This window comes from Gymnogyps californianus, chromosome 1 (assembly GCF_018139145.2).
Source record: "Gymnogyps californianus isolate 813 chromosome 1, ASM1813914v2, whole genome shotgun sequence".
In the NCBI taxonomy this organism is placed as follows: domain Eukaryota; kingdom Metazoa; phylum Chordata; class Aves; order Accipitriformes; family Cathartidae; genus Gymnogyps; species Gymnogyps californianus.
In genome coordinates, this window is record NC_059471.1 from 165,408,258 (window position 1) to 165,436,165 (window position 27,908).

Genomic DNA, 27,908 nt, shown 5'->3' on the forward strand with positions numbered 1-27,908 from the left:
TCAGGGACACTTATACTCCCAGATGTGCATCTCGAGGCCAGACCAACACAAGCATAATTTCACAGCTCAACTTAATAACCCTGCCAAAATGGACTTCCACCTGCACCCCCTCCTTCCAACGTGCACTCAGAAATACCTACAAATGGCCTGCCAAATCCAGAGCTCCCATGGAGATAAAAGTGCTCTGTGAGCTGGGTTTGGCTGTCAAGTGTCTGGTCAATCATTTCTGTCTAAGATATGGAAGGCTGCTGAAAACTCTCTCAAAATGGTCAGATGCAGGCAGGTCAGAGCACCTTGTGCTGAACACAGAGCACTTGCAGCAAAGAGCGCTTCCAGCAAATCCAGCTGTGGATAAGAGCCGGGAGAGGCTGGGCGGGAAAGAGACTTATCTACCTGCCATGAAGGAATTTTTATCCTCAAACTGGTGCTGATGCGCTAGGAAATCACCTTCAGCGTAGCACTTTTTGCCAATACATAGTTCAAGCCGGAAAGCCGCTGTGCAAAGCTACCAAGCCCTGCTGCAAGGTGTGCTGTGTGTAGTTGTGCTGCCGTCAGGCCCACCTTAGTCAGCTTTGGCATCCTTACATCTTAATCCCCCATCTGGGGTTGTTAACATATGGCAAAGTGGCCAAATGGAGTATTTGCTGTGTTAGTATGTGCTGCTAGCTATAGAAACAGGCACTGCCATCCATGGCCTTGAAATCCCATAGGTGTTTTTGATGCGTTCCCCTGTGGGTAAGATATGTGAAGCCCCATCTGTGATATTCCTGTGCACTTTGACTCTTGAACCTTGCTGAAGGTTCAACGCAATTAGTTGAAGAGTGTTAGCAAAACTTCCGTGAGCACAGTGCAGGTAGTGGGGCTTCCCTGTCACTTAACAGCAGTGTTCAGCAATCCGCCTTGGCAGATCTGCTGATATGCGATTCAGTGAGTTATCTTCCAGATTGCTCAACCCATAGAAATGTATATATTAAACCATATTTTCACCTCTTCATTTGGGGAGATGGTGGCATATGCTAATGAAGAAGGGTAGGAAATACCATCCTGGGGAATTGTGGGGTGAATTGTCTTCGCTCCAAAAACCCTGGACCGCGACCCGGGTTTGCGGTGTAACGCCGTTCAGGCGGGGCTCTGCAGTGGGGCCATCCCGCCAGCCTCGGCGCTGCAGGGCCCGAAGGCACGGGGCGGGCGGCAACAGCCCGGGATGGCCCGGCCGGGGCCGCGCCACGAAGATCGCCGCCCCTTCCCGCTCCGCGGGGGCGCTCACCGCCGCGGGGAGGAGCGGGCGCCGGGACCGTATAAGGCCCGGCCGCCCTCCCGGCTCCGGCACTCGCACTGCCGCTGCCGGCGCAGCCCGCGACCTCCCCTCGGAGACACACGGGCGGAGACCTGCGCGGAGCGCACCGCACCGCTCCGCACCTGCCCCGGCGGCGCGCACCGCACCGCACCGCTCCGCTCCGCTCCTGCCCCGGCGGCGCGCACCGCACCGCACCGCACCGCACCGCACCGCTCCGCTCCGCTCCTGCCCCGGCGGAGCGCACCGCACCGCACCGCTCCGCGGCTGCCTGGCAGGGCGCACGGTACCGCGGCATCCCCGCGGGGTCCCGTCCCCATCCCCTTCCTCCTGCGCCGGCCGCCCCGTGCCGGCCCTGCGGGGGCAGCAGCCGCCCCTCTGATTTTGGGGCAGATCCTTGGCTCCAAGGGCGAGTCACTCCGACAGCATGGGGCACTTCACCGTCTGGGACTATGTGGTCTTTGCGGCCGTGCTGCTGGTCTCGGCCATCATCGGGGTCTACTATGCCTTCGTGGGAGGAGGGCAGAAGACATCTAAGGACTTCCTCATGGGGGGCCGCAGCATGAGCGCCCTCCCCGTTGCGCTCTCCCTTACTGCCAGCTTCATGTCAGCTGTCACCGTGCTGGGCACCCCTGCCGAGATCTACCACTACGGTGCCATCTTCTGCATCTTTGCCATCACCTATGGCCTGGTGGTGCTGTGCAGTGCCGAGATCTTCCTGCCCGTCTTCTACAAGCTGGGCATTACCAGCACCTATGAGGTACGGTGGAGTGGAAGGAGCCTTTCCACAGCCTTCAGGGAGCTGGGGGGCTTCTCATGCCTGCTTTCTACATGTCTCCCCTGAGTCTCTTCCCCCAAATCCCCCTGCACTCTGTGCTGCCCCATATCTCCCCACTCCCAAGAGCAGGCTGCAGCTTGCTCTGTCCCCAAGTCTGCTCACACTGCCTCCACAGAGAGGAGATGCTCAACCCTGCTGTCTTGGTTCAGGAGCTGTGCATCATGCCAGATTTGTTTCCTTACTCCAGATACTCAGTTCAGCAGGTGGATTAATCCTCGTGCAGCTTGGATGGTGGCATGTGGTTAATGATGTGTAATTAATATACCGAGAGCATTGAGCAAGAGCATCTAACATAGGAACCAGAGTTCTCACATCACGCTCCCTCCAGATAGGTTTCTAAGCCACAAAAGTCCCCCTCTGGCAGAGTATATATTTGTGCTGTTCCTAGAGATTTTGGGGAGACACCCTTTCCACCTGAGGCTGTTCACACTGGTGAATGTCTTCTCCATCATGCATATACAGGGAGGTCAGCAAGTGCTCTGTGTTTGCGAGAGTTTTCTTACTTCCCCCAAAATATGGCTGGTCTTCAGCTCAGCGTGTAAGTTAAAGCTATAGCTAGCAGTGCAGAGACATCTGGGACAATCACAGGTTGAGTCTTACTGTTTTGGGGTGAGGAAGCATCTGGTCAGGACTTTCTTCTGATTTAGAAGGTCTGTGCAACCTGTTTATCTTCCTGCATGGAGATAGTTCCTAGCTGCAGATTTGGAGGCAAATTGCTCTTTTCACAGAGGATATTGGGAAAGGGGCATCCGTGTAGGTGAAAGTCCTTGGCTAGCTACTTTGGTCTTTAGCATTTTATTACACTGAACAGGGGCGTTGCAGCACTGGAGGCTGAAAACGAGGTTTCTGTTGGTAGATTTAGATAAGAATTCACCAACGGAAATCTCTAGTGGCTTCCAGTGTGTTTTAAACTACTAATCTTTGGACTGTCAGTTATGATATTTAAAATAGGGCTCTTTTGAAGAAAGACTTATAATTATGACCGGAAACTCACTGATAATCTTGGTGTTAAATCAGATTAATGCACCTATAAAAGATATATCTTCTATTTGTGGACAGAGTTCAGAGATTAAGCAACTTCTTGTGTCTGTCCAGGGGTTCAGCACTGCTTCCTTGCATGGACATGCTCACAGATCATGTTTTAAATGCTCAGTTCACAAGTGAGCACTTTGAGATACTTCAGTGTTTGTCTGTGTCGATTGAACAGATTGGCAGGCAAAGGAGATCCCTTTTGTACAACCACACACCCTAGAGGGTTGTTAGGACAGATGGTGGGAAGAAATCTGCCCTACAGCATGACAAATTCATTCAGAGGGTGTGCTGTCCCAGGCTAGATAGAAAAGTGAGGGTTCCTGTTCTGCAAAAGGCTAGATTTCCACTTACCGGTAGAATATGGCAAGCTGCTTTGGGCAGTGCAGAAGGTGAGGTTACCATGGGAGGAAGCTGCTGACCACTGAAAACCTGCCCTCTCTCACAGCACTTCAGATGGACACACATAATGCCAGAGTTTCCAAATCGACTAAGGCTTAGGAATAGCTGTAATGTTTTCTTTTTCTCTCTGATTTCACAACGCAAGTGGGTTCTGTTGTTTGCTGGTACATCATTATGAACTTTTAGGTTGCCCTGTGCAGAGTCAAGAGTTTGACTCAATGATCCTCGTGGGTCCCTTCCAATTCAGGATGTTCAATGATTCTGTGATAACACATGCTTGTCTTTGCCAGGTCACGGTGCACAGCTCCTTGTCTATTGAGTGCCTTGAGGCAGCTGAGTAGCACCAGTTTCCATTCTGCAGACTCCATCGTATACTGACTAGCTTACATCTACTTCACTTGCTCGCATGTTATTATCCAGTGGTGAGGTCTGTAAAGAAATAGAAAATCAAGTTGAAAGAGATATCAATCAAGGTGACTCTAGGAGTTTTGGCCATTCATGAAAATGTAAAAACAACACTATGCCCTTTCTGTATTGCTCATCGCATCACTCTAGTCGTATCAATAGTGCCAAGTTTCACTATAAACATTTGTTTTTTTCTTCTCTTTTGCAGTATTTAGAGCTTCGATTTAATAAATACCTGCGCCTCTGTGGAACGGTCCTCTTCATTGTACAAACGGCAAGTAAACCTCAAAGCTGTTCTGTGGTCCTCGTAGCCACCAGGATTCTTCAGCTTAGTGTAACTGGCTCTTTTCTCTGAACAGTTGATGAGGTTACCACAGTGCGTGGGTGGCTGGAAGTGGGAGAAACAAAGCTCTTTCTGCTCCAAAGGAGTGAGGTGGGGAGCGGATGCTGGGCTACCTACCCCTTGGCTCTCTGTGTGCATTGTTGAGCACTCAGAGCAGTCACTTGGCATCAGTGCCATGCCAAGAGACGAGTGACCCTTCACTGCAGGGTAGCAGTGTGAAGAGCAGTTGTTTGCCTGCCTGCTGGAGAAACCCACAATGGGTTCAAAATGTAAACATGCCCCAATTATCTACAGCGGCAGTTTTCATCCTCTGGTGCATGGATTCTGAGAGTCTGACTAATTCTCAAGGGTCTGTGAAAGGTGACAAAAGAAGCTGTCATGAGTTGTCATTTACTGCAGAAGGGTTTGCACCATCACCACTGGAAAAAACTTGGATGTCTGCAAACTGAGAAGTAACAAATTACTGCATTGGGGAATGTTAAACTAAAGCAGTCCTGAAATTATTGGTGCAGTTTTCTGTGTCCAGCCTATTTGAGGAGTCAGTATGAGACCACAGCTTTTAAATGTACAGTGAGTGTGTGCCAAATGCACCAGAAACAAAAATGTGTTCTTTTCACAATTTTGAAGTGGTCTTTTTGGGGAATTCAAAGCAAGAATGAATATACAATCAGAAAGCTTTTCAAGTTACATGCTTGCTTTTTGCCCATTTTTGTATTTTTAAGACACACCAGGAGTGACAGGGCAATCACACTTGCACCAATAAGATGGTGGTCAATGCAGTGCTAATTACTTATTTGAACAGTGCTGCTTAGCTGGCATTTATAGATACACAAGCCCATAGGAAAAGTAGAGTGCTAGCATGTGTGAATCCTGACACTGTTTCACCAGCAAATACGAAGACATCACAGTTGCTAAGTTGGAACAAGCCAAGCGTAATCTTTGCTTGCAAAGATCAGGAAAATAATTCTATACAACTTAAATATGTGCTCAAGAAAGTTAACTAAAGATCTATAGGTGTCTTTCTGTGCCAAGCACTAACAACTTAACCTGAATAATGAAAAGAATAGTGAGGAAAGGAAACCCCCCAAGATTTGAATGGTGTAATTTTAACTGTTCTGTGAATATTGGCACGTGTTTAAAAGAAGAAGAAAAAGGATATGTAGTAATACAACCTGAAAAACTACTGAAGAAGTGGAAAGATTGTATCATCAGTCCTGTTTTAATTTACACAAAAATGTGATCATACTTGTGACAAATTTTCATTTCTGATGGTTCAAAGCTTCTGGCACTTATTTGCTGTGTATGAGAAAGCCACTTTCTCATGCTGAACGCCTGAATTAGCAGGCTTGGAGAGATATGGGTTTGACTGGTGGACTATTAGATGGATAAGGAATTGGCTGGATGGTTGCATCCAAAGAGTATCAGTCAACAGCTAAATGTCCTAATGGAAACTAGTAGTGAGTGGTGTCCTTCAAGGGTCTGTACTGGGACCAAAACTATTGAGTACCTTCATTAATGACATACATAATGGGAATGAGTTCGCCCTCAGGAAGTCTGTGGATGACACCAAGCTGAGTGGTGCAGCTGATTCGCTAGGGGAAGGGATGCCATCCAGAGAGACCTTGACAGCCTTGAGGAGTGGGCCCATGTGAACCTCATGAAGTTCAACAAGGCCAAGTGCAAGGTCCTGCACCTGGGTCAGGGCCATTCCCAATATCACTACCAACTGGGGGATGAACTGATTGAGAGCAGCCCTGCAGAGAAGGACTTGGGGATACTGATGGATGAAAAACTGGACACGAGCGAACAATATGTGCTTGCAGGCCAGAAAACCAATCCTATCCTGGGCTGCATAAAAAGAAGCATAGCCAGCAGGTTGAGGGAGGTGATTGTCCCCTTCTATTCCGCTCTTGTGAGACCCCATCTGGAGTACTGCAGCCAGTTCTGGGGTCCCCAGCACAAGAAAGACATGGAGCTGTTAGAGCAGGTCCAGAGGAGGGCCACAAAAATGATCAGAGGGATGGAACACCTCTCCTATGAAGAAAGGCTGAGAGAGTTGGGATTGTTCAGCCTGGAGAAGAGAAGGCTGCAGGAAGACCTTATAGCAGCCTTTCAATATGTAAAGGGGGCTTATAAGAAAGGTGGAGAAAGACTTTTTGCCAAGGCCTGTAGTGACAGGACAAGGGATAATGGTTTTAAACTAAAAGAGGGTAGATTTAGATTGGATATAAGGAAGAAATTTTTTGCAACGAGGGTGGTGGGACACTGGACCAGTTTGCCCAGAGAAGTTGTGGATGCCCCATCCCTGGAGGTGTTCAAGGTCAGGTTGGACAGGATTTTGAGGAACCTCATCTAGTGGAAGATGTTTCTGCCCACGGTAGGGTGGTTGGACTAGATGATAAGGACCCTTCCCACCCAAACCATTCTATGATTCTGTGATTCAGCAGCACACGCTGACAGTCACTGTATGGACAGCAAGTCAAACATTGACTGGGCTTGACATGTGTCAGTAGTTGGCTGTGAAGTGATGCAGCTAGTTCTGAGGAGACATTTGCCAGCGACTGGTCAGGACTGGCAGCTTTCTTGGCATACAAGCCAATGGTATATGTATGAAAACCTAGAGAGGACTCATGGCACCGAGAGAAACAAACATGCGCACACACAGGCGGGGAGTCGTACACAGGTAGGAATAACTATTTCCCCAGCGGCCCCGTTATCCTTTCTGGCATGTGCTTGTAGCAGGTATGCAGCAAGGGGCCAGGGCAATCCGGTCATGCTGGGTGAAGCAGCCCCTCCATACTAATTTCCTCCCACAGCTGGATTACTGCTCACTCCAGTTACCTCTTGGCTCTCTCCCCAGCATAGCCACTGGCCATGTGGCAGGGCTCTGCCACAGGGACTGGATTTGACCTGCTCAAAAGCCACAGCAAGTAATCCAGCGGTTAGCCATCCTGCTCTGGTTTACCACCTGTGCCTAGGGTGGACTCCACACTTGCTGGAAAGGCAAAGGCTTGCTGAATGCTGGACGACATGTGATTCTGCTGCTTTTCCATGCCCAAGTCCCACACCCCTAAATCAAGGAGTCAGAAGAGTACAGCCATGAAAAGCTGATGCAAATCAGCTCAGGACCTGACTGTGATTTAGATCCTTTGAATCAAGACCACTGACCTTCACAGAAGTCATCTGTACATTGCAAGCTGTATGGCCCTGAACCACGTCACAGCTGAACTTGTCCTAGTAGTACAAGGCAGTAATAACAGTGGTAAAAAAGCAAACAGGATTTAAAAATATACACAAGGAAATTACAGAGGATATCACTGTATGCATCCCATTGTGCCCACAAAAGTGGATGGAGTAGCTCCTTGATTTGTCTGTACTGTATTGGGTGAAAATACAAATCTGCTGATAATCATGCATGGCTTCATCTTACAGGAGTGTGATTCCTTATAATGCTATCCACAATGACTAACTAATGCTGTATTTTTTGTTCTTACTCATGTGCATTATAGTTGCATACTGAGAGGCACATTGATCCCAAGACTGAGAAAATAAATTGTAATAGATTACTTGGCAAACCGTGTGTAAACCTCATCAACTTCCTTTTGCTCTTGTTTCTGCCATATGACTGCAGTTTTAAAGCAATAAAATAAGTTAATTATAAAAGCCAGGAGAAGCAGAAGAGGGATTTGGTATTTAAGAGTCCCTGGTGTTTGTTTTAAGAACACTAGGCTGTGAGACTGCAGTGCTGGTTAGTTTCAGACATTCGTCTTCCAACACTTGGAATTATTTCTCAACAGTTATGAATTTAGGAAATACAGACTGCATAAATGCTTGAAAAGAAATCATCTCAGAAAGCTATCACCTTTCCAGGAATTTACATTTATTTTGATCTTATATCTTTTTTCTCCTTCTAGACTTTATACACTGGTATTGTCATTTATGCTCCAGCTTTAGCACTAAATCAAGGTAAGATGAGTATACTGCAACTGTTCTTCAACTGTTTTAATTTTTTCTGCATATAGTACTGGTATGCTTTTTTTTGGTAATGCATACCTAAAAATATAGCTCAAGGTTTGACTGTGAAGTCTTCTAAGATTTTTGTTGATCCTGATGGGAACTCTGACAGAAGGCCTCCCAGTTGTAATCCTAGTCCCTTAATCCCTACTTGTAAAGAATTATAGAAGAGGCTCAAGGGGAAAACCTGCTCTCATTTACTCTACCTCTCATGCAACATCCTTAGGTAATGGCTACATTCAGAAAAGTTAAGAAGACTCAAGTAAATTTTAAAGGCAATGTGGAGACTAAACACATTTAATTCCTCTAGTTAAGTGCTCTTTTTCAAGGGGAGAGCAAGGCAAAAGTTCTGTAAAGATGGTTTTGGGCTGCCTGGAACTCTTTAACTTGACCTATCATTTTGCCAGGAAAACCAAATCAACAGCAAAGAGAACTTCAACTTAAGATGTTTGTTGTGATACTTACAAAATGAAATATTTCCATTTTCTACTTCAAAATGACTCTTTGCTTTGAAAATGAGCCACATTTATTTTTAAAGAGGAAAAAATCTTCTATGTGGAGCCAAATGAAACTTTTAATCTGATGCAATTAATTTGTCCACTTGGCAAGAAAAGGCAATAACAAAATGCAAATAAAAACCAAATCATTTTGCCTAGAATGAAAATCACAATTGTTCTGTTGGTTGGGGGTTTTTTTTGGCTTGTTCATTGAACAAAAAGGAAGAAAAAAACCGACACTGTCTGCACTGGTCTCCTCCGGTGTGTAAGTCCCACAGGCTTTATGTCCTGGATGTTTATATTTGCCCTGCAAGTACAGGCTAAACCAAGCTATGACCTAGCTGGCTCCAAACTTGAAGCAATGTTTTTCATTGGTTTTGTTGCAGTGTTTCTCATTGGCCTGAGCTATCTGTCGCGGAGCCCCCAAGCACCCTGCCTGGCAGCATGTGAGCGTGCCAAGCTGGGGCAGTGGCAGCCTGTATGCCAACCACAGCACAGTGTTGTCTGGCGTAGACATACTATCATGTTTCCCTAAAAGAAAGAAGAATAAAAGAAAGGCTTTTAGTCTGACACATTTCTTCCAGACCATGCTTGAACGACTTTGCCTCCGTGGAGCATCTCCATGCTGTTTACTTGCTTAAATCCCTGCCTGAGGACTCTGGGGGACTACCCAGGCGCTTCAAGGAAGGACATGTATTTTAAAACCTTCCTGAATTGGGGCCTACAAACATATTGGATGTGTTGTTTGGCAGCATTCACATTAAAGACAAATAGCTTCTTAGATCCTGAAATACATCTAACTTTTTAGCAGTTTCCAATGTCTGTAACAACTGTTTCATTTTTAGAACTGGTCAGGGTGAATCCCCTGGTTTAGACACACTAATCTTTTCATTGCCATTTTTACTTCCTACTTTTGCATTTAGCTTGTTTCTATTTTTTTTCAACAACCAGACTGGGGGTGAAAAATTGACCTTCAGTTTTTTGTCCCCAATGCTTCATTCACACTGATGCCATTTCCCTCTTTTTCAGTTACTGGTTTCGACTTGTGGGGTGCGGTGGTGGCGACTGGCGTGGTCTGCACTTTCTACTGCACGCTGGTATGTGGGCCCTTCAGCTGAGAAAAATCTCTGTTCCTTTCACCATTCACATCAAATATGGAATTTATTGAAGAGTAGCCTAATAACTGGGTTACCCCATGGGAGTACATTTCACAGTGTAGCTGTAGCCACGAGGCCATATTCACCCAGGGACTTCTCTGGATGCAAAGGTAGCCACTATGTGACTCAAACCTTTTCTGTTTTGATACATTCAAACTTCTGTTGTTGCTGAAAGAACAGCAAAAAGATAGATTTCCCTTCCTAAAAATCCTCCTGTGATTTTTCTTCTAATCTAGTAGGTTTAGCTGTGTAATTTGTCAAGCACCTGCTTACTGCAACTATAATAGTCCTGTCTGTTATTGAATAGAGCTGCTGAAAATAGCAAGTGCCACATGAACAGATTGGTCTTTAGATCAGTGTTAATTGACCAAGTGTCTAGAAATTATTAAATGGAACCTCAGTGACAAATTTATTTGCATATGTTGGATTAAATCATATTTATTTTTATTCACATGAATGGTATGTGTATATATGTAAGATGAGCACTGTCTGCCAATTTAGCTTTTGATACAAACTTCTGAATCAGGTTATGTAATGAAGGAAATACTGGATTAAACTATGTGTATGGCCAAAGTAAATTCTAGTGCACTTCAAAAACGGGCCAGGATGTCCTGAATAGGTTCCAGGATGCAATTCCTAAACACTCCAGTACAGAATTATTTCTATTAAAGAAGATTAAAGTCATCTATTATGCATAATACGGATAGTAATGTTTCTCTTAGTTGAATGTGAGTGCAAACCAACAGTGCTGCTGCCCTGTTGTACCTGATACGTGCTGTTCCTCATGCAGGGCGGTCTGAAGGCAGTGGTATGGACAGACGTTTTCCAGGTTGGAATCATGGTCGCTGGATTTTCATCTGTGATTATACGAGCTGTGGTGGTTCAAGGGGGAATTGGACGCATTGTAAATGATTCCTACTATGGAGGAAGATTAAACTTCTGGGAGTGAGTTTGCACTTGCAGATGATGTGCCTCTTTATTCCTACAAATAGAGCCCATGTGATTAACTGTGAAATTAAATTGCTATTGAAGGAGGAGGAGGGGAGGAGTTGTGATCCAATTTTTATGTATTTTTAAACAAGCTTACCTAGTTTGAGGGATATTTTTTAGGTTTTACACCATGCAAAATCCTGTAAAGAGGAAAACCTTTTTACTTTGTCAAGTAGTTGTTTTAAGGATACATTTTGGATTCCACTGAAAGTGAATGGTGAATAGGAGAGGACAATTGTATTTATACTTTTATATATACTTTTTATATATACTTTTATATATACTTTTTATACTATTTTATACTTTTATAGATACTTTTTATAATTTGCAAACAGCTGAGTTGACATTTGAGCTACTGAACCAAAACAACTGGGAAAATAATAGTTTTTGTCTAATCTGAAAAAGGGAAATGTTTTTCTTTTCCCTAAAAGAAAAATTAAAAGTAGTTTTAATAGTATTTTAACCTCCATTATTGTAACTAATCATAGCCTAAAAATATCATTTTGCAAGGGCAAGAATATTCATTCTGACAGTGTTGAATCAAAAACCACTTTAAGTTAAAAAAAAAGTTATTGTACTTTTGATGAATAGATGATTCCTCTGAGAAACTTCACCCAGTGCTATTAGTGAAAGTTTAGTGTGACAAGTATTACCTTTTGTCCTTTTGTCTATCAGTTCACAATATTAATCAGGTTGTTCTGTAAAATTCTTCACCAAGTTCTTCAGTAAATAATTCATATGTGGGTATTTTTTTTCTTCTCATGAACAGTCATTTTTTTCAATCTGTTTGGCTGATTTGCAGTGGTTATACTGCATTGCTTCTTCCCCCAGCCATAGAGTTCACAGATGGAAAAAGAAAAGGAATAAAGGCATGTAATAGGTGAAATAATATTACGTTGTTCACCAAGATAAGCATCATTTCTTGCTATATTAAAGTGTGATTTAAAAAAAATAATTATTTATGGCCATCTAAAATCTGTTATTCACTTAGAGCTAAACCAGCAAAATGTTTTACAGAGGCTCTGTCCACAAAGGCTGGGCATGCAAACACATCTTTATATTGGTGTTAGACTGATGTTCCTCTAGATAAGTAGGCATATTAAACTTTTTACTGGAGCATCATTTCATCACAACAGTCACAGGCATCATACAGCTTTACTTAAGACTGTAGTTTATAGGCAAATAAATTAGTTAAACTTCACCTTTGGACAGATCAGAGTGTTCCACTGAATCAGGATTTCAGCTCTGAGTTTTAAAATTTGCTTTCTGTGATTTCACGTAGAGTTGGAGTATCTGAATGTTCAAAATCTGGCCAAATTAAGAGAGTTTGTATTAGAACAAGTATGGGAGAATTTTTTCTCCTAGGCATTAAGGTCTTCCCATAATGAGAAGATTTTCATATGCTGAATTTGTTTTCTCTTTTCTCTCTCATTGTAGCTTTAATCCCAATCCTTTGCAAAGGCACACCTTCTGGACGATTGTTATAGGTGGGACTTTCACATGGACTGGCATATATGGGGTCAACCAGTCTCAAGTACAGAGATACATTGCATGCAAAAGCAGGTTCCACGCAAAAATGTAAGTCTGCCTACAGTAACTCTTAATGTCTGAATTTAGCAGTGACTGTTCTTTATAAGGGAGATTTTTTTAAAAGGAGTGGGTTTTGTCTATATAAAACCCATTTGTAAAGGGTAACAACTTTTTCCTTCTGTTTTGTGGACCAGGTAGAAGACAAATTGGCACAATAAATACTGGTATTTGAATTACATATAATTGCTGTAACATTGAACTTTGTGCCAGAATGTTTCACTGTGCCAGTATTCTTGCATACAAACAGCTGCATTAAGTTTATATGCAACCTAAAGACCAAATAATATAGTACTTGCGCTGAAGCCGTATGAAGACAGCATCTTGAATTGCTACTCTGCTAAACCTAAATCATTGTGTGGGAATTTTGCATAAGTAAAGACTAAAAGATTTTTCCATACCGATGAGTATAGGCATGAGAAAATGCAGAGATGTTTTACTCAGTGATAAAATTGCTGAGGAATCATATATTTTGTTTTCATAATAATCATAATTTTTTTTTTAGGAATTCACTATGGAAACTGGCAGAGAGTTCTGTTTTCCTTGAATTTAAACATTTCTGATCAGCCTTTACTCTAGAATGGAGTATATTTACTAACTGTATTATCTTACCTTTATCTTTAGTATCATTCCAGTAGTTCACAACTCAGGATTTAAGAATTATTAGCGAGCTCATAAAGTCCATTTATAGGAGAAATATATAAATGCATATCGTAACTATAGTCCCTATAAATTCTATAATATGGTGACATACAGAGGAGGAGTTTTATGAAGGCTTTCACTTCATAAAGTTAGCAAAATACCCACAAAATCATGCACAGTTTAGAACTGAAATATTTTGGTTATGGCAATAAAGAACATCTAGTTTTCAGCCATTTATGCTGCAGACAGGAATGAGCTGATGCTCGTCATCAGCCACATCTCCAGCGTACAGTGCCACGTCTCCAACACGCCACGTGGCTTCTCCGCAGTCTCTGGTGCGTGGCTGGGTTCCAGGTTCTCGGCACTGCAGAGGCAGGAGGTACATCCCACATCTGTAATGCTGCCTGGCATGATTGCGTATAGGAAAACAGCCACATACATTGTGCCAGATTTGTGTGCCAGTGAGACTGTTCTTCCCGAGCACCTGCTCCACGTAGGGCTGTGCTCCTCTGTCGCACCCTCCCCACCCTCTTTGTAAGGAGGGACACCTCCAGGGCATCCCAGAAGCAGAGTGTGGCCAAGGGGGAATCTGGCACCATGGCAGCTTCTGGGCAGATCTTCTGAGCTATTGCAGCAGCTTTGAGCAGGGCTGGAGGCTATCTGGTTCTAGAGGGGTTTGGATGGGATTTTTAGCTCATACCATATTAGCGATGGCACAGCCTTAATGAGTAGCATCCTCTCCTGCTGGCGTGGGTGGTTGGACTCTGGCATCTTGCTGGTGCCTCACTTGTGCAGGGTATTTCCCCTGCATGGAGAAATCATTTTGTATAATGGTTGCAGCTTGTCACAACTATAAACACTGCCATTCTGTGGTGACTATGTAGTTCATTTGCAAATGTAATTAGACACATCTGGCAAGTCACATTGGCGGCCTGCACCTCTTATTGCCATTTAACCCGTACATAGAAGTGTAAAATGTCATCAGGTCAAAGTAATAGGGTTTTGTACCCCTGTACCATTTACTGTAAGGCTTTATAAGAGACAGCACAATAATAAATCAGAGCTGAGAAAATAATTCTTTCACAGATCCCAACTTGCAGTTTTTGGGAAGGCCTTTAACAGTGGCACAACAGTAGGAATTTTCTCAGGCTTTGGGAAACGATTTCACCCCATTCAAGAAACACACCAGTAGGTAGGAGCACATGCTGTCATCCTCAAACAGTAACTAGGCAAATTGAACATAATGCTCATATATGAACGATAACAGGCACTCAGAGCAGGAGAGCTACGCTTTCAGAAAAATATGGGCTACTAACACATTTTTCTCTACTTTCCTTTCAAGATTATCATCTGGCGTGTTTCAGTGCTGAAATCTTAGAGTGAGCCTGAAACAAACAACTGAAAATAAGCCTTGCGCAGTCATGGTGCCTACTTCACCTAAACTCCACCCCATCTTGCTCACCCAGAATTAAAGGGAACACCTTCCTCCAATAGTGCTACAATTACTTATACTCCAGTGCTTAGTCATAGGGTGTACCATGAGCTGGGATGTAAATCAGAAGAAAAAAAACAGCTTTCTTTTCACTGTCAAACACTGACGCAGTTTAAAAACAAGAATTGCCGGATTCAGACAATTTCTTTTGCTTCCATGTGTTTCTCTTGACTTTCTAATCTTTACTACAGGCTCTAGGCTAATACTGCTATTACATCTGTTCAAAAGAATTGGATTGATTTAACTAATTGGTTAAATTTTGTGCTAAATCAGCTTCTGAGTGCCTTATATCAAGGTGAATTATGCCAATGCAGTAACAGCTTCAGCTAAATGGATGCAAGACATCCAAACAATATGTGAGCATCTATAAGAAGAGGACTACTTCATTTTTACTAAATTAGTCTAGAAAGAAATTTAAAGTGCTGCTGGTTCTGTGTTTAGACCACCCCTAATTGCAAATACAAAGCATAATTGCAGAGTTTCCCCTACTATGTGTAAATCAGCTTTTATTTATATAGGTCTTTTTTAAGAGTTTACATTGTGCCTGCCAATAATTTTTCTGTGGTATAAAACTGATTGATAGTTCAACTAGTTAATCTATGTTATGCCTTTCTGAAAATGTCCATTTCAATGCCTAACAAGGCCTATGAAGTTAGGTTTACTTCTTCATTCATCCTGATGGTCCTCTAGAGCAGTCCGAAGGCTGGTGCCCCTTACCTTCTTGGGAACTGAAAGCACTAAAAGGCCTCCTGAAGCATTGCAAGCATGGATATATTTGCACAGAAACCAAAGGTCCTCCCAGTGGAGGTCTTAGCAGCTGTCACAGGTCCAGGGTATGTGATCTGTCAGGCAGTTATATCACTATCTGTGGATGGTACACAGATAACCAGGAGGCAACTGCTGGAAAGGAACGCTGTTTTTCAAGGCCAGACTGCCGGTGGGTGTGTTGCTTGAACTGACCACGCTAGGTGAGAAGAACTTTGTGACCCAGGAATCATCAAGAGCCGAGAAACATTTGAGAAGATCGGATAGTTAGATGGAAAGGAGAAGCCCTCACTGGGCAAGGAGAACAATTTGTTTTTCTCTGCCAATAGAGGCTGCCTGTTGTGTGTGGCAAAAGTAGCATTAATGCCTGATGAAAATGCATTTCTGCTCTCAGCGTTAGCTGAAGCTCCTGTCAGGACGTGGGGAGGTGATGGAGTTACTGGACCATACCAGGCTCCAAGTTGTTTAGTTACTAAAGGGGAAGCCCTGGGGTCGGTGGCAACCCCCTGCTCTCTGGAAGTGGCAGCTGTAGGTAGCTCCAGACCAGGTCCCAGGTCCCAGTGCCTTGTTGCTGTCTCCCACGGAGACTGTCCCGGGAGGAAATGGAGGATTTGTTGCTTTACAAGGGCAACTCCAGCATTGTGTAAGTGTGGCACTGCAGCTCCAGAGGCAAAGGAGTGCTGGTGCGGACTAAAAGGTACCCCACACGTTGATCTGGGGCACCCCACCTTACAAATCTGCCTGGGGTTTGTCTTTACCAAGGGGTGTGGCAGGGGGGAAGAGCGTCTACTTGCCAGCTGCCTACAACGTAAAACTCGCGCACATGATGAAACGTGGGGATTACCATATCGCTCCCATCTCCCAAGCCGACTTTGTCAGGGAACGGGGACTCAGACTGTGCCACCAAAACCAGAAGTGTAATTCGTATATTTAAAAACGTGATCTCACACCGGGTGAAATGCTGGGAGCTGTATCGTGACTCCCTTTCTGGTGGGCAGCCACCGACCAGGAGGTCTCCTCGGTGATGGCATGGGCGCTTGCTCGCTTGGCCCCGGCGGGGTCTTGCGGGATGTCGAGCTCTAACATGGTGTTTCCGTGGATGTTGGTGCAGGTCCCTCTACATCAACCTGGTGGGCCTCTGGGCGATACTGGCCTGCGCAGTGCTGTGCGGCCTGTCCCTCTACTCCATCTACAAGGACTGCGATCCATGGACGGCAAAGCAGGTGTCTGCACTCGACCAGGTAGGGCCCCACGTTTCAGGGGAAGGTGGTGAGGGGGCATCCTTCCTCTGCAGCCATAATAACCAGATGGGGGGCGGTTCAAGACCAAGGGCTTGGGAATAATGACATGCCCGAGTCCCGTATCATGTGAGTCTGTAACACTGAGGGATTAAGCTGAGACCACGGCAGCAGGGAATACCCTGGAGAAAGCATCAGACCTGTCCTCAGCCCTGTTCAGTCCCAACGTGCCCCAGCTGTCCCGGAGCTGCAGGTCTCTCAGCACCAGGTAAGGAGGGTGGCAGGGAGAGCAGAGATGTGGAGAGCGCTCAGTCCACCCACCTCTGCAGGTATTTGGGTTTTTCAGCCAAAATGGGCCCAGGAGTGCCAGCATTGCATGAAACAGCACTTGAGAGAGAAGCAAGGGGAAAAGGCTGCCATCAGGGATGGCTGAAACAGCAGTGCCTGTGTGAGTGACTGCGGGCCCTAGCAAGCTGCTTTATATCACCTGACCTAAACTGCTCTGTGCCAAGGGAGGCGAAAGCCTTTTCAGATTCAAAACATAATCATGCCCAAAGCATACACCTGGAAGAAGGCTAGCAGGCAGTTCTTCACTAGTGATGGTGCATCCTTCCCTCCTTCGGAGGAGAGCTGGGCAAGCAAACTGTGTTGTACCGTGCTGCAGAGAAACCACCTTGTAACCAACAGTGGCCTCTCCCTAAATAGGCCCTGAGCAGCAGATTTACTTGAGGAATAAGAGCTCTGGAAGCCTATAGACTGACCAGAGTCAGGGCCCAAGGAAATCATACAAGTCGTTTTTTTTATATGTTTATGCCTGGGATAATCATAGGCTTTGGATAACGCCCCGCGGACAATAGCTGGAAAGCCAGGAGAAGAGCACAGACAACGGAGTACCTGAGGCAGGACCACCTAGTATTTAAGGGTAGAATAAAATGAGATACAGAAAGCCAAGGTGGAAACCCGAAGGAAATTAAGTTGTTCCTGTCAGTCAAACTCTTTTGGTGGAAACTGGAAACAAGATACTAAAAAGACCAACTTGTCTGTGAAAAAAATGGTTCACAGGAAGAAAATCTTAAAATTCCTATCTCTTTCCAGCACTCAGATCTTGCAAAGGTCAACAAATGACACACAGTTTCCAATAAGGAAATTGTTCTCAGGTACCCTGAGGTTATTGGACTGTATGTAAAAACCTTTTTGTGGAGTCAACAGCAGACATAAACATCTACTGTGGCACCCAAGCCCAACAGAGTGATGTACAATACAGAATACCTGCTGCCCAGAGCTATTTTCCTACACCATTGTCACTGGAAACCAAGCCTGACGGCACGGCTATATGCTCACCTCTGCTAGGTGCGTCTAAACAGACTTTGCTGTATCTTGAGTGGATGTTTTAGGATTGGTTTTCTCTGTAGAAAACCAACAAATAGTGCAAGGTGGGACATTTAAAATTAGAACAGCTGGGCAGAATGCCAGTGAGAAGGCTATAACAAAAATAATACAGTGACAAAAAGAAAAATTAGGGCAAGATAGTAATATTTCTTACTCTCTGAATTTTTCAGCTAATGCCATACCTTGTGCTGGACATTCTCCAAGATTTTCCAGGAGTGCCAGGGCTTTTTGTGGCTAGTGCCTACAGTGGGACATTAAGGTAATTTAATAATTTGGAACCTAGTGTCTTTTTTTTTTCTTTTTTGTTAGAGCTAAAGTTGCATTTATACTAAAACTTTTGCATTTCATTTCTTTGTCTAGCTAATTTTTGTTCTTTAAAAAAAGCACTGTAAAATCTTTGCTGATGCAGCTTAAAAATCCATAGTTTCCAATAGTGGCACTCTGAGGTCCTAGGACTCAAATTTGTTTGGAGTTCCCTACTAGCAACGTGAGGAAACAGCTGGCCACATGCAATGTACGGCACTAACAAATCCTCCTCTCCGTGCTTTTAAAGCCCCTCTGCTATAGGAATTGTTAAGTATTATAAATGGGTGGTTACACAAAATAGCTACAGTTTGGGGGAATTTCCTACTGCTCATCTTTAATTTTCCAGTTTCAAACCTGCATAACTTTAAAGCCATCTCCCTTTCCTCATCCCTGATCTTTAGAGTCTTGTTTACAAAAGAGTTCCTGGACTTCCAATTGTCTTGAATGAACCCTATGAAAACAACAATCACTATATATTTTTACTGAAGGAGACAAATCAATCCCCTTCTATCTCATAGTGGGAGTCTTTTGTTCAGCTTTCCCAAGGAGCATCTTTTAGGAAACACTGCCTCTCTCGAGGAAGGCTCTGAACAATAGTAACCAGATAAAAATGAGGAAACTTAAGAATGTGACATCAGAATAATTTTTTTTTTCTAAGTACTTGTAGCTACATAAATAGAGGGAACAGCCAGGATATTTGTTTTTCAGGTGCTGAGGAAAAGCTGGTGGCTTGCGAGAGCAAGGTACACATAGACACAAGATCACCTGACTGGCTTTTTGCCTTAGGAGTGCTGGTTTCTCTGACCCCATAGGGAGCCTGGAATAGTTCAGTTTGGACTAGATGCCTGATTTTTAGATGAGTATAATTAGGTTATCTGAATCCTCCTCTGAGAGTGCATTCAAAGTAATCAGTGACCTGCATGTAGGAATTTTACCTACCCAGATATATACTGTGTAGATCATTTGTGAAGGTATCACATATACCGGTAGTGTTTATAGCTTAGCCACATGTAATAATAGATATTTTCATTGACTTCTCCAGGCCCATCTTTTCATTAAGATTTGCGTTGTCTTCACTAAGAGCAATTATTTTAAAAAATTTTTGTAAGCTATTAGCTGCATCACCTGGAATAATAAGTTATTTCAACCAATACAGCAGTTACATTAGTTTTCTGACACTATGCTAGACAGTGGCAGTTTCTCTCTGCCAGTAACCCATCTGTTATCTATGATTTCAGCTTCTAAGATAAAAAAATTGTATAAATCTTGTCTTCTGTAGTACAGTGTCCTCCAGCATCAATGCTCTGGCTGCCGTGACTGTCGAAGACCTCATTAGGCCGTACTTCAGATCCCTCTCTGAAAAGAAGTTGTCAAGGATTTCCATGGGGATGAGTATGTCTGGAAAATATCTTTTCCAGTTTCGCTTTACAAAGTGAGGGCTTGATTCAGTTCTCACTTATGGCAGTGTCAGGAGTACGTGCATTCACACCAATAGGACTACATTGGTGCAGTACTTGGGGGAGACAAGATCAGCTGCATAGGTTTTACACAGAATGGGGGACAAGCTATTTCAAGTGAGCATAAGGAAAAGAAGCAGCCATCTTGTTTGATCTTAAGCAGGAAAGATTCATTGCATATGTATTCAATATTGATTCACAATACTACAAAGCCAAATGTCTCAGACTGAAGCACCTGTTATTTTTCTTTCATCTGTCAAAAATGAGAAACATAGGAAAGAATTTTGTACCAAAGCTTTTGAACTGAGTGATATGCAAGCAATAGCATTGTGTCCCAACAACATTCCAGAGAAAGAGAAACTTCATGTCTTCTCTGATACACTCTCAGACCCTCAGTCTGTTTAGGTCCTCTGTTTAATGTAGCTCAAAGAAGAGGGTCAGAACTAGGCTGAGCAGATGGTTTGAATCTCTGAAGTGCAATTGCTGGCTCTGCTAGTTGTACTGTCTGTGACCAGCTGCAGGTGTAGCTTGAGACAGTGTTTGTAGTAAGCGTGGAAAAACCACAGTCCCGACATGGTGTCATAGCCCATACCAGTGAGCACAGCAGACTGGTGGCAGGTGACAAGTATTAAATATTTTCACCTGACAGCAGTTTCTTAAACTTTATTGCAAACAATGTTTATGCCAAAATTGTTGTTGGTCTTATCATGAGTTGCCTGACATATGACATTAAACAGTGAGATTAACCTATTGCTTGTGCAGTGAAACTCAACAGGGGTGGAGGTGGGAAAAACAAATAAGCCAGTGTTATGGGTCCTGGGAAGAGACACTACATCTTGGTGATCCGGGACATTCCTTGTCATGACACCAGCTCCCAGTAATCTGCCAGCATTTACTTCTTGCTCCAAAGACTTTAGACTGAGAAGCAAAAATCAGTCCCTCAAAATAAGGACTATGACACAGGAGATTAGCTGAGAAATACAAACAATACATGTGGTATTGCCACAATGGCTGATCAATATGGCTGCCATTTAGTAACTAATCTTTAGTAATATACTGGAAGAGGATTTTGTCAAGTTTGCATGATCTCCTTTTAATGTAAACAGAAACCTGACCTTTTGGCCAATTCAGGCTCTCTTAGAAAAAAATCAGATGCTAGCAGGTTTGTTTTGGAGATGTCAGGGGCCATGCTGGGTTAGATGGAAACATTTCCGTTAGTGATTTTCAAACTTTGGCAGATTTACGCATCCTTCTGCCTTTCCCACACAGGCCTGTTTTATGGCGGAGTCTGCATTGCTATGGCTGCACTGGCATCTCTCATGGGAGCGTTATTGCAGGTAGGTGTCAGACTGCTGTTTCATGCCCATGTTGAATGACCCAGAATGAATTATGTAAGAAAGTAATTGCTGGATACCATTATGAGATTAGTGTTTATTCTTTGTTGGGTACTGGCCTCAAACAGCCCATGGCTCAGCCTCTGCTTTAAGCATCCATGTAACTATAGCAAGTCCTGCCAGCTGAGTATGCACCAGTTAAACCAACCCTCATAATTTCCTTCTCAACATCTTCCCTTCTTGCCATGTTGGAGGCTTTAACTTGTTTGCACAGCACCTGATAGCAGACCCTCTTCCTTCCTCAGGCAGCGCTCAGCATTTTTGGCATGGTCGGTGGCCCCCTTTTAGGACTGTTTGCCTTGGGAATCCTCTGCTCCTTTGCAAATGGAACTGTAAGTAGAAATTTAAAGCCCTGCCCGTCCAAAATTCATTGATAATTTTGGGCATCTCCTTCCTCCTCTCCCCCCAATAATTTTATGTTGGACAGCAAGGGAGAGGTCTTTGATACTTTCCATGAGGACATTTCCCCTTGCTCCCTTTCCTCCTCATCCCAAGGAAGTGATGAACAGGGCTGTGTAGGAACTTGAATTTCAATCCCATGAAGAGATTTACATGACCGGGGGGGGGGAAATCTGAATAAAAATGAAACTTTGGCAAGGATTTCTGGAAAACACAGCTTTAGAAGCAGGGAACAATGTGTCTTGAGATGTAGCTGAACAACCAGTAGACTCAGAGGATGCTGGCCTGTGTGAGCAAAAGGAGGTCAGGCTGGGAAAGTGGGGCCCAAGCACTTGCAGACTGAATTGGGGTGTTCTCAGAGTGCTTCAGTATCGTGAAATTATAATTTCCAGAGGAAAAAGCTATTCCATCAAAAAATGGATTTGACGAAGTTTGGGAATATGGTCCATGGGTTAGTCTGGCAGGATTGCTATTTAGTAAGGTTCACTAATCACTAACATTTACCTCTTTGCAGTTGCAAATTTTATGTGTATACTAAAAAATAAAAAAAAAAATTAAAAAAAAAAATCACTAGCTATCAGCCAAAAAAACCCCACACTGAAGTAGAAGAGACTTCCGCAAAACCTGATCACATGAGAAAAAGGAAAAATTGCTTCTGTATTTGTTCAAGGAGGGCCTCAAATAAAGCAGTATTTTCCCATATACCATGCAGCCCAAAGCTATCCTTTGATTGTAAAGGCATAGTGGCAAAATAAAAAGAGGTATGCTCAGGAGCTGTGAGTAAACACTGTATTTCTCAAAAGGGGAATGAAGTAAACTTCCCAGCTCTCCCCAACTGTATATTTCATTTTTGCAATGGAGCCTACAGTTTAGATTATCTTGACTGTTTCTTACTCATCTAGGTGTTGTTTTTTTTCAAATATCCTCTTGCTTTTCATGTAAATCCAAGTTTCCTTTTCTGTTTTGCAGGGTGCATTTGTGGGTCTTGTCAGTGGCTTTGTTATTTCACTTTGGGTTGGAATCGGATCTCAGGTTTATCCTCCACTCCCAGAGAGGACCAAGCCACTATATCTCTCAACTGTAGGCTGTAATATATCCTCAGGAAATTTGACGTCAACAGAAAATCCATTAACAACAGTCTTCAACACACCAACTGCAGAGAGGTATACAAGTTCATCATGTGCAATCAACAAAGCATGTATTTGTTTTAAAGCAACACGAACATCTCCCTAGCATTTGAGTTACTGTAACTATCCCTCCCTGGTTTACCTACCAAGCTGTTTAAGATGGAGCAGTTTTCGCTGATATTTCCCCCTGCCCTCCCCCCCCGCCCCCGTCAGAGTGAAGTTTGTCTGAGTTATCCCAGAACAGAAGTCAAAGTGAATCTTCCTATTGATCTGAAAAGCTTCAGTTCAATATTTGAGTCTAAAAAACAGACAACGTTTTCAAGTTCCTTGGAACAGGAAAGCAGAGATTAACACTTTTTCTGCTCTTTTTCAGGCCTGCCTTGGCAGACAACTGGTATTCCTTGTCTTATCTCTACTTCAGCACACTTGGGACACTTATCACAGTAGTTGTGGGAATAATTATCAGCCTCCTAACAGGTATTAGTTCCAGAGCTGTGATTGAATGTGTCTTAGATCTCTTTCAAACTAAGATGACCAGAGAGCTGCCATTGCCACAGGAAGTGCCGGTGACCCTATTGCAAACACTTTGTAAAGATCACTACCCTAAATCTCATTTCCTCCCCTCAGCCCTTCTGCATCTCACTCTTGGTCTCTGCTCACAGCAAAAGTTATTTCAAATTTCTAAGGAGAAAGAAGTTTCAGCAGTTTTTTTAACCTGAGGGGCAAAAAAAAAGACAAGACATCTGTCTTTCCTGTTTTATTAGATCCCAGCAGGGGCTGGAGGTTTAAGGGCTGTTCCTGAACATGGCAACAACTCCAAGCAAGCAGATACACCCATGCTTCTACAGGACAAAAGCAGTTTTACTTTGAGTGAGCTCAGAGCACTCAAGGGTTATTGGCTGCACCTGTACAGTGCATGCTTTTCACCACATTCCCCAAGCACATACCCAAGAGCTGCAGACCCTGTGCATGGCTATGTTAGCTTCTTTCTCAGTTTCCCTGTACTATTTGTGCAAGGGGCAAAAAGCAGCACCCCACAGGTAAGAGCGGGGACTTCAGTTCCAGTTCATGGCTTCACTATTCTTGCATCTAGGTGAGATGCAAAGTGCACCCATCATCCACCTCATGCATAGCAGAAATAGCACAAAAGCAGCTGCTGTCACAGCTTTCCCCAGTATGCCCAGCCAGATTCCTGTGACAGCCCTCATCTTTGAGGCTGTTAGATTTCAGACCTATTAGTCTGACCTATTTCAGGACTATGAAACTCCAAACCTAGCAGACAAACTCACTTCCATTAGCTTCCCTGTGCCTTGTAACTAATAAGCACAAGTTACACTTCTACCATTTTCCTTTCCTTGTGAGTTTCTAGAAGATTTGCTCTCCCCTTTCTTCCCATCACAAGCTCTTCCCATTGCTATAGTGATGCTCATAGACAAATTTTGCCCCTTACCAGGTTGGGAATCAGGTCATCCATGGGCCATGAAACAAAGCATGAAAACTGGGCAACTCAGTAAATCCAGATGAGAAATCCTCAGCCCAAGAAACAGAAACCCAAAAGAAGTAACCCAACCACAATGTCACCCTGCTTTTTGTGGAGCAAGATCCCATTTAAGCCTCAGGTGGCAATTGGAGCTAATTCTCAGCACCTGCATCTCCTTTCTTTCCCACACACGTTCCCACACAAGAATAGTTCATCTTCTATACCTTAAAAATGCCCGAACATCCTGTTAACCCTCATCCCCCCCACCTTGGGGCTGCCCTTAAATAACTCACTATAAAAATTGCTGTTAACTCTGGAGACAGGAGTCTTGCTGACAGGGAGCTGAGGACTGGGGCTCAAGCTCCAGGGCAGCACTTGGTACCACAGCTCCTGGACTGGCAGGGTGGTCCCAGATATCATTGTATGGGATTCATCCTTTTCTGATGATTGTCTCAGGTTTTTTTACACAATAAGAAATCTGAGGAGGATCTAGGAAAGTGTGGGAAATGGCTAAGGCGTTTCAAATAGACCTTGAGGGATCATTTTATATTTTGAAAGGTGCAGGGTATATAACATTGTAAAGAAATGATCCCTAATGCCTGTGATTGCTTGATGGCTTTTGCTGCATGACTCTGTCCTGCTCACCTGGCCTAGTGCCCATAGCTGGGCTCTGACATATCATTTGCGTGTGGAAACCTGGCTGATTGAAACCTGCCTATTTTGCAGGAGGACTAAAGCAGAACACAGATCGTAAATTCCTGCTGACCAAGGAAGATTTCCTGTCCAACTTCTCACGGTCTAAATCTGAGACAGTAAGTGTAATTATGCATCTCTGATTTAAATCAATCTTTCCTCCTGAGGACAAAGGCAAGCAGTCCCTGGCTTATTTTTTCCCACTAGGATGAATAGCACCTGATGCTGCCTGCTATGACTGTCTGCTTTAAGGCAGTAGCAGAGCACAAGGCAGGTAGGAGTAAAGCAGCTGGCATAGGCAGGGAAGCTATGTTTGGCCACAGCTTGACTTCAGTGAACAACAGAGCAGCAGCTGAGACAAGGGACAGTTGTTCGCTGGGTTTCTGCCAAAATACTCCCTCACTAGTCTCTTGGAAGCTGGCCCAAGGCACACTTTGGACTCAGCAAAGCTTCCTTTGTTTGTAAACATGTGTTCTCTAGAGTCTGGATTTTTTTGCAACTTCGGCTACTGTTTGAGAGAAAACATTTCTAGTCAGTGTATCTATCTGTTTCCTAGCTCCCTCCCTAAGATATAAGAAAAGGGGAGACATTATTGGGTAATAACATCCCTTATAAGGGAGAATGTAGGGAAAATTCGTTTGTTTGTTTGTTTGTTTAAATAAACTACAGATCACTTTTCAATCAGTATCATCAGGATGCTGAACATTCAAGCTCAGCTTTGTTCAGTGCTTTTCAAGTGCTGCAGTACAGGCAATGATCATATCTTTGAGATGGTCCAGTTTGCAAAATGTTTCTCCTCCATGATGACAACTCCTTTTAGTATGATATCATGTATTTCAGCTTCTGGATATGAACACCAGGGAGAGAAAGGGATTTTTACAATACTATTGTAATGCTGTTTGCCCATGTCAGGACTGGAGACCGGCTATCCAGTTATTGTCATTCACTGTCTTTAATGGGCCAACATCTGTTTTCACTATCTGGGAATTTAATCCCTGAAGTCTTTTGGAAAAAAAACCCACCCACATGGAAGCTAATGTCCACAGCCATACTATTTTATGCCCGGAGTCAGAAACAAGTGTCTGCCTCGTTATACAGCTAGGAGCTGGATAACAAGTCGTTGGCATCACAAATAATGCAGAAAGTTGTTGGGAAAAAAAATCAGGGGGAACTGAGCAACTTCCTGCACATGAAGAGCTCAACATCTCATTATGTTTAATAGAGATGGAACATCAAAACAATGATGCATGTTAATCTGCTCTTCATGTCAAAGATGGGGCAAGGACCAAGGGTTGGGAGTCAATAGCTCAAGGACCTGGTGGTGACAGATCGCTAGACATGAAAACAGCAATTAGAACTTTGCACACTCAAAAATACTTTAGACACTTTGCAGGACAAGAACATTTTATGTGACAAGAACATTTTACACAACTAGTACCTTATGCAATAAGAAACTTTCCATGCCCCTAGAAAAATACCAGCTACTGCAATGAATAACTATTTATGCTCTGTCAGCAACCAACATGTGTTTTCCTGCAAGGCATCCTGTATGTCAGGCCTGACTCTGCTTGCATGCAGGTCAAAGAGAGGAAGACTGTTTCTTCCACTTCACAGCATGGCTTTTGTCTTTTGTTTTTTAGCCAGAGAAAGTGGAAGTGTTGAACGGGAAACCATTTACTGTGGCAGCCGAAGGAACTGACAACCCTGCTTTCAGCCCCATTGAAATGGATGTTGCAAGCAATAAGAACAAAGTTAATGGCCTTCATATATGACATGGGGCCACGTCAGCCCACGAGGACAGTTTTGTTCATGTAAAGCACTGTTGACATTCCTGTGCCGGGTCAGTTACCAGCCCTGCTGGGGTCATGGGCAGGCATCTGCAGAGCTTCGTGGCACCGTCACCCTTGCATGACCTTGACATTAGTCAAGAAAGGAATCAGGTCTTTCTTGCACTTCCTCATTCTCTCTCTCACTCTGGATCTTGGTGACAGGGCTTAAGGCAATGCTTCTATGTGAAATATTTGCCTGATATTCTTGAGCCTCCTGGAAAATATCTGCTTTTAATCTTGGTTCACTCTCAGAGTAAATTTTTTATTTGGTAAGAGCACAGTTCCCCCAGACATGGCTGTTTTTCTGGTTTGTTTTTTTGTTTTTTCTTTTAAGGCTTTGAAAGTATGAAGAGATTAGGGCTGTGGGACCTTATCAGATTGCAAGAAACAGTGGGTCTTTTTTTAGTACAGGAGGTGTATTTAGTGCCATCTGGTTCCTTTGTAGAACTGATCCTGAGAGCATATTTATTTTGCTGGTTTTGTTGTATATGTTTGTTTTTATTAAGTCACTTGTTCCCTGGTTACCTGCATCTCCTCCTCTGTGCTCATTGCTGGAAGCTACAAGAGTGTCTTTGGTGATGGGTAGAGGCAAGAGTCAGTAATATCCTTCCCTTCACGCCCCCTCTCCCTCTTCTGCCGTGTCTTGCCCTTACAGTGCTGGTCCTCATGAAGGAAATGAGCTATTTGGGCTTTTTATCCAATGCCACATAGCAGAACCACAGTAGTCTTCTACTTCATGCCCAGCCTGCTGGCCTAGGACTGCTCTTGCACTGGGCTGGGCATAGTGCAGCAGTTATGTTAATGCAAGAAGACAGCCCTCTTTGCTGTACTGGACAAGAGGGAAGGCTGCATCTGCAGTTTCCACTGCTGTTATCTGCGGAGCTGTGAGCTGAAACCTCATGTAGCCATTTGTGTTCATGCAGTCCCTGTTGTCGCTCTGGGGATTCACGTTCAAGGTTGGTCCAGATCAGGCAAGAGCACATCACGTGTTTTGGCAGGCAGGCAGAGTCCACTGCGCAATCCCCCAGGACGGAGAAGGGATCACAGAGGATGTCATTTGGTGAAGGCTTCTCCAGGGCTGCGGGGCATGGGATGGCTTATCCTCTGTCTGGGCTGCCAAGAGAAGCTGAACCGCTCCAGA

The 27,908-nt window shown here is 43.9% G+C and overlaps 1 protein-coding gene across 1 annotated transcript; it reads left to right on the forward strand.

Annotated features, from left to right (window-relative positions):
- The first annotated feature begins 1,721 nt into the window (after positions 1–1,721).
- On the forward strand, positions 1,722–26,710 carry SLC5A8 (solute carrier family 5 member 8). Its single transcript, XM_050900454.1, has 15 exons — positions 1,722–2,054; positions 4,177–4,242; positions 8,226–8,277; positions 9,852–9,919; positions 10,770–10,924; positions 12,407–12,547; positions 16,567–16,696; positions 18,253–18,341; positions 19,668–19,780; positions 21,115–21,182; positions 21,485–21,571; positions 22,608–22,801; positions 23,139–23,242; positions 24,972–25,057; positions 26,579–26,710. The coding sequence occupies exons 1-15, from the start codon at positions 1,722–1,724 to the stop codon at positions 26,708–26,710; spliced, it is 1,818 nt and encodes a 605-aa protein (XP_050756411.1).
- The last annotated feature ends 1,198 nt before the right edge of the window (positions 26,711–27,908 follow it).